Source organism: Stenella coeruleoalba (assembly GCF_951394435.1).
Source record: "Stenella coeruleoalba genome assembly, chromosome: 20".
NCBI lineage: Eukaryota > Metazoa > Chordata > Mammalia > Artiodactyla > Delphinidae > Stenella > Stenella coeruleoalba.
Window position 1 is genome coordinate 54156315 of NC_137166.1, and position 6339 is coordinate 54162653.

A 6339-nucleotide genomic window follows, 5' to 3' on the forward strand; every position below is an offset into this window, starting at 1 on the left:
GCTGAGGGTGAGGGGACTCTGCTCTGCGTGGGGATGGATCAGGGCTGGTCTGTGACCTGGAGGGGATTGTCGGGTCCAGCTGAGGGTCTCACCAGAGACCACAGTGACTTGAAGGAAAGTGTGGGAAAACTGCCTTGCTGGTCTCTGTGTAAGAGTTTACTGTGCTGAATGAATCCTTCCTGCCCTGCTAAGGTTCCCACTGTTGTATGGTGGAGTCTGAAACAAAGGGTTCTGAGAAAACACACAAGTTGTCAAGTTGGGGGAGGAGAACACTCACAGCATAAGGCTTCAGAAGCTATTTTGTTCATTTCTAGCTTTTTGGTTGGTTTGGTCAGTTCAGAAAATGTTTCGCAAAGAGGCAATTTTAGAATTTTGTTCCTGTTTGGAAGCTTCCAGGTAGCCATGAAAATAAATATACCATTCGTCTTGTTTAATTTTAGAACTGCAGTCTTCAGATTTAGTCTTAAGGAAAACGAGTGTTGGGAGATGGAATGATAGTCATAATGGCCACTGTAATTCTGGATTAATTTTAGTTTGTTCAACCCACTTGGTAAAAATGTGCATGTGTAGCGTTCATACTTTGATGCAGGAAGGAAGACCCCTTCCAGGACCCAAGAGTGGGCCCTTGTCTAACACTCGGAAACGAATTGTCCGAGGAGACACACGTACTGACAAAGCAAAAGACTTTGTTGGGAAGGGGTGCCTGAGTGAAGAGCAGCAGGGTAAGGGACCCCAGGAGGACGGCTCTGTCATGTGGCTCTCAGTCTCAGGTTGATGGTCATGGGGTTAGCTTCCGGGTTGTCTCTGGCCAGTCATCTGGCTTGCTCCATTTTTGGTCTGACTCAGGGTCCTTCCTGGGGTGCCTTTTCTGTGTCAGATCTTAGTTCCTGTTTTAACCTTTTGCCTTTAAGTTACCATGGCTCAGGCCCTTTGTCCTCCTTCAGTTCTAGGTTCTGAGAGGTCCCCACCATCCCCTCCAGCCAGTCTCTGTCACATTCACCAGAGTTTATTGCCCCTATATCAACCCCCCTCAGCAGAAATGCCTTTCTCCATTGATCATTTGGAGTCTCCCCTTTTCCATTCGTTGAAGGGTGCACCGTGTTTCTCTTCCTCCCACGATGGGAGGAAAAGATGTAGGCAGTCCTAAAAAGCCCTACAGAACTGGTGTCCTCATGCAGTGTCCTGAGTTGTCCCCATGTTTAGTGTGCTCTGTCACTGCTTTACTGTAGCCCCCAGGTGTTCCAGGTGTGCACATCCAGGGACCAGTCACCACCTTGGACAGGAGCTTTGCCTTCCGGCAGGTCATCTGCACAGAGTCAGCGATAGTGATTTCCCTTGTGCTAAGGCTGCAGATGTTGGGAACCTAAGGGGGCATGTAGGAGGCCCCCCTCAATGAGCTAGGGTATCTTTTAATTACCTGTGAGTGGGGAGAACAGGAGATAAAAACCCTGGGAACCGTCTCTCTTGGAGATTTCCTCACTATACTCAAATGCCTTTGTCACTGGACTTCATAACAACCCCAGTTGCGGGTCAGTTCTCCCAGGACGGCCGACTTCTTAACCTTCATCCTGAATGGCCAGTGTCCTTTAGGTGGCACTTTGTGTGTATTCCTGTTGTGATGGCTTTACTGAGAGGTCCTTGTGTCTTTCAGCCTTGTTTGCCCATGAGTGCTTTGGGAACAGGTAGAAAATTGGGGAAATCGGAGGGAAGCCTGTACGGCTCTGCAGCAGAGACATGGCCGCAAGTCGGGGCATCAAGATGTGTGCACCTGTCCCTTGTGGGCTCAAAGGGTGTGTGGAGCTGTTGGCGAAGGGTGTCTCACTTCTGGCTGGAGCACCTGGAATTGGGTTTATGGGTAGTTGTGGGGGGCGTTGCATGGTTTGAGGTGCCGTAGTGTCTTAGCTTAGGTTCCCTGGGACATAGCTGCTGACACTGAGGTTTATTTGGATATTTCATGGTCATACCTCGGGAAGAAAGAAGGCAGTGGATTTAGGCAGAGAAAAACATTTTTTCTCCAATGTTAGATGTGTTCCCTGAGCTGAGCCTGCAGGAATCCTTCAGTGCAGGAGGATGGGTGCCTTGTCCTCAGGCGATGGAGCTAGAGGGTGCCCTACAGCATCCACCCCACAAGTGACTTGTGTCGGTCTTTTGGGAGATCAAGGATCATTGTACAGGGGCACTGCTTTGGGAAAGAACTCTGGTGTCGTTATTAATTGCTGCAAGTAATAAGTCCTTCCTTGTCCAGGGGTGGGCATGGGGAGGGAATCACTGTGCTATTTTTAGAGTAATATAGGGGAAAGTTCAGAGATCATTTTGCGGGTTACCTTTTGTATTTTTTAGTATTTTGTGTTGCAAATAAAGTTTCAGATGCACTGATACAAAAGGTAAGAAAGAGAGAATTTGGAGTGTTTCCTTGGGAAATGGTGGGGCCTCTCTGTGGCATGTGCATCACTGGATACATCTCTCTTATGTAGTTTTTGGAGATGACAGTGTTTGGTCTGTGGTCACTATGAATGAAAATATGGTGTTTTGCATGTAGTGTTTCCTTAGGTGTCTTCATATGTATTTTTTCCTCAGGCATGATTTCTTAGAGTCTGGAATGTTTTCTGGTATTTTCCAGCAGGATGGAGTGGATCATTATGGGTTGTGTGGAGGCTGTGTTGGACCTCATGAGAGTTTGTAAGTTCATTTGAATCCTGAAAGGAAATCATGAGTATAAACTTCAAATGGCAGTATGTTTTCATTAGATAGATTCTGGTAGGTATGTGTCAGTGGACACAATTTGAGAGAGGCCAGTAACTTCTTGGATGTAGGGCAAATTTATTCCAAAAATCAGAGGGCCAGCAACACTACAGTGATCAGTAGTACAGAGGCACATTCTTGGGAAGCTGTAGCGGCTACTTTCTTACTGCCAGGCCAGTGCTGGTTCCTCTACTGTCCTCTCCCTACCCGTGTGAAACCTTCGAGTGTACACACACACACACACACACACACACACACACACGACAGAGAACAAGGAACAATATAATTGTATAGAATTACTGTTCATTATTCTTCATACATTTGATAGAATTGTCTAATATCCCTCTTGTGACTTTTAAATTTAGCATTTGTTAACGAGAGCCTCTTCATACCGATGGTTGAGCCGCAACTCAGTAAAAGACTGCAAGGGAACGTGAAATGGAGGTGTTTATTACTCACAGGTCCTGGAGGAGGTCCAAGATACAGCTGGAGGGAACACGTCAGAATTCAAGGAAGGGTGCAGGCAGAGAGCATGGGGCATGCCCTGAGGCATGTACCTTCATTAGGGTCCATGGATGAAACGTTTTGGCTTCTTGAGTCAGGCTGCCTTTGTCAGTGCAAACCAAAAAAACAGGAATTGGTAGGCTTCCTTGTTGGAAGCGTGTCTCATCCAAAGAAGAACCAGGCGAAAGCCTTGGGTGACAGGGGAAAATGGTTATCACAAGGGCAGTTGGGGGAGTCAGTCATAACAGGAACTTAAACTTGCTGTGACTCTGTGGGCTGTTCCATAGGATGTGTTGTCAGGGGAAAGGCTCGAGTCAGATCGAGATCCCTGTTGGCCAGTTGCCTACACCAAATAAATGCTGAGATCACCGCATTATGGAGTACTTTACCTAGCCTCTCCTGGCCATCATCTGTGATTTTAGATTTGTTTTCTGGGTGGTGGCGATTTTCAAATTAAAAATGTAGTCTGGGGGCTTCCCTAGTGGTGCAGTGGTTGAGAGTCCGCCTGCCGATGCAGGGGACACGGGTTCGTGCCCCGGTCCGGGAAGATCCCACATGCCGCAGAGCGGCTGGGCCCGTGAGCCATGGCTGCTGGGCCTGCGTGTCCAGAGCCTGTGCTCCGCAACGGGAGAGGCCACAACAGTGAGAGGCCCGCGTACCGCAAAAAAAAAAAAAAAAAAGTCTGTAATTCAAAGTATTTACTCAAATGATCTGTTTCACAAGGGTGAATTGTGGCAGGTTATTCGTTTACCTGAAAATATTGTAATTAGGTTATTTCCCTATGTAAATATCATGTAGGCGTGTAATAAAACATACATTGTAGGTGTTATCAAACAGTTATTTCCATAAATATATCGAGGGTTGAAATGAAGTTTTTGCATAGCTGATAACCTAGTTTTAATTTCTTTAGGGTTTGTATTAAAGAGAATATATCCCCCTATAAAATGCCCTTAAAACATTGTAAAAATGATTAGTCTTTAGATGAAACTAATCTTAATTTCCTCTGACGACTGTATACTTTACAGGCTTTCTCATCCACACATAACAGAACTTTCAGAAATAGAAACAAAGACCTAGGGACTTCCTTGGTGGCAGAGTGGTTAATACTCTGCGCTTCCAATGCAGGCGGCCCGGGTTCGATCCCTGCTCAGGGAACTAGACCCCACATATATGCTTCAACTAAGAGTTTGCATGCCACAACTAAGGAGCCTGCAAGCCGCAACTAAGGAGTTGCTGCAACTAAAGACCTGGCACAACCAAATCAATCAATCAGACAATCAATATTAGGGCTTCCCTGGTGGCGCAGTGGTTAAGAATCCGCCTGCCGGTGGGTTCCCGCACGTCCGCCCGGCTCCCCCCGACGTCAGCCTCGCGGTTCTATTTAAGGCCCCTCCTGCTCCCCACTCGGAGTACCCGAGCAGCTACCGCCAATTCCGAGTCCAGCCCACCCGACGTGCACTCCTGATGCCTTTCGGTTCTAAGTCCAATATGGCAACTCTCAAGGATCAGCTGATTCAGAATCTTATTAAGGAAGAACATGTCCCCCAGAATAAGATTACAGTGGTTGGTGTTGGTGCTGTTGGCATGGCCTGTGCCATCAGTATCTTAATGAAGGACTTGGCAGATGAAATTGCTCTTGTTGATGTCATAGAAGACAAACTGAAGGGAGAGATGATGGATCTCCAACATGGCAGCTTTTTCCTTAGAACACCAGAAATCGTCTCTGGCAAAGACTGTAATGTGACAACAAACTCCAGGCTGGTTATTATCACAGCTGGGGCATGCCAGCAAGAGGGAGAAAGCCGTCTTAATTTGGTCCAGTGTAATGTGAACATCTTTAAATTCATCATTCCTAATATTGTAAAATACAGCCCAAACTGCAAGTTGCTTGTTGTTTCCAATCCAGTGGATACCTTGACCTATGCAGCTTGGAAGGTAAGCAGCTTTCCCAAAAACCGTGTTATTGGAAGCGGTTGCAATTTGGATTCAGCCCGGTTCTGTTACCTCATGGGGGAAAGGCTGGGAATTCACCCATTAAGCTGTCATGGGTGGATCCTTGGGGAGCATGGAGACTCTAGTGTGCCTGTATGGAGTGGAGTGAATGTTGCTGGTGTCTCCCTGAAGAATCTGCACCCCGAATTAGGCACTGATGCAGATAAGGAACAGTGGAAGGCAGTTCACAAACAGGTGGCTGACAGTGCTTTTGAGGTGATCAGACTGAAAGGCTACATACACATCCTGGTCCATTGGACTGTCTGTGGCAGATTTGGCAGAAAGTATAATGAAGAATCTTAGGCGGGTACATCCGATTCCCACCATGATTAAGGGTTTCTATGGAATAAAAGAGGATGTGTTCCTTACTGTTCCTTGCATCTTGGGACAGAATGGAATCTCGGATGTTGTGAAAGTGACTCTGACTCCTGAGGAACAGGCCTGTTTGAAGAAGAGTGCAGATACACTTTGGGGGATCCAGAAAGAGCTGCAGTTTTAAAGTCTAATATACCACTTCACTGTCTAGGCTACAACAGGATTTTAGTTGAAGGTTGTGCATATTGTCCTTTATATCTGATCTGTGACAAAAGCAGTAATGTTAAGACAGCCTAGGAAAAACATGTTTCCTAACATTAGCAATAGGAATGGTTCATAAAACCCTGCAGCTGTATCCTGATGCTCCATGGCAGTCATCTTGTGTGTTCCTAAATTGGTTCGTGCAAAATAGTTCTACTTCCTCAAGTGGTACCACTGACAGTGTTGCAGATGCTGCAGTTGCCCTTCAAACCAGATGTGTATTTAACTCGTGTTATATAACTTGTGGTTCCTTTAGCCAAGATGCCTAATCCAACTTTTTTTCTCCAATTAATCACATTCTGGGATTGATTGTAAATCCAGTATTGTATGTCTTGTGCATAACTGTTCTAAAGAATCTTATTTTATGTACTATATGTATCAGAATAGTATACACTGCCATGTAATGTAAAAAAGAAAAATCTACATAAATAATGCAGCCAACTATCTAAGTGTTATACCAACTAAAACAATAAATAAACCTTGAACAGTGGGGGGAAAAAAAAAAAGAATCCGCCTGCCAATGCA

At 45.8% G+C, this 6339-nt stretch overlaps 2 protein-coding genes across 2 annotated transcripts in view; one reads left to right on the plus strand and one right to left on the minus strand.

The window, feature by feature from the left end:
- LOC307178861 (uncharacterized protein) overlaps positions 1-6339 on the minus strand; it is a 389700-nt gene that overhangs the window by 217674 nt on the left and 165687 nt on the right. The gene's annotated exons all lie outside the window — the stretch shown is intronic.
- On the plus strand, positions 4725-5774 carry LOC307178870 (L-lactate dehydrogenase A chain-like). The gene is given in 2 exon segments (XM_079907515.1): positions 4725-5466; positions 5468-5774. Coding segments are annotated over 2 exon segments (1002 nt in total). The 5' UTR covers positions 4725-4734; the 3' UTR covers positions 5738-5774.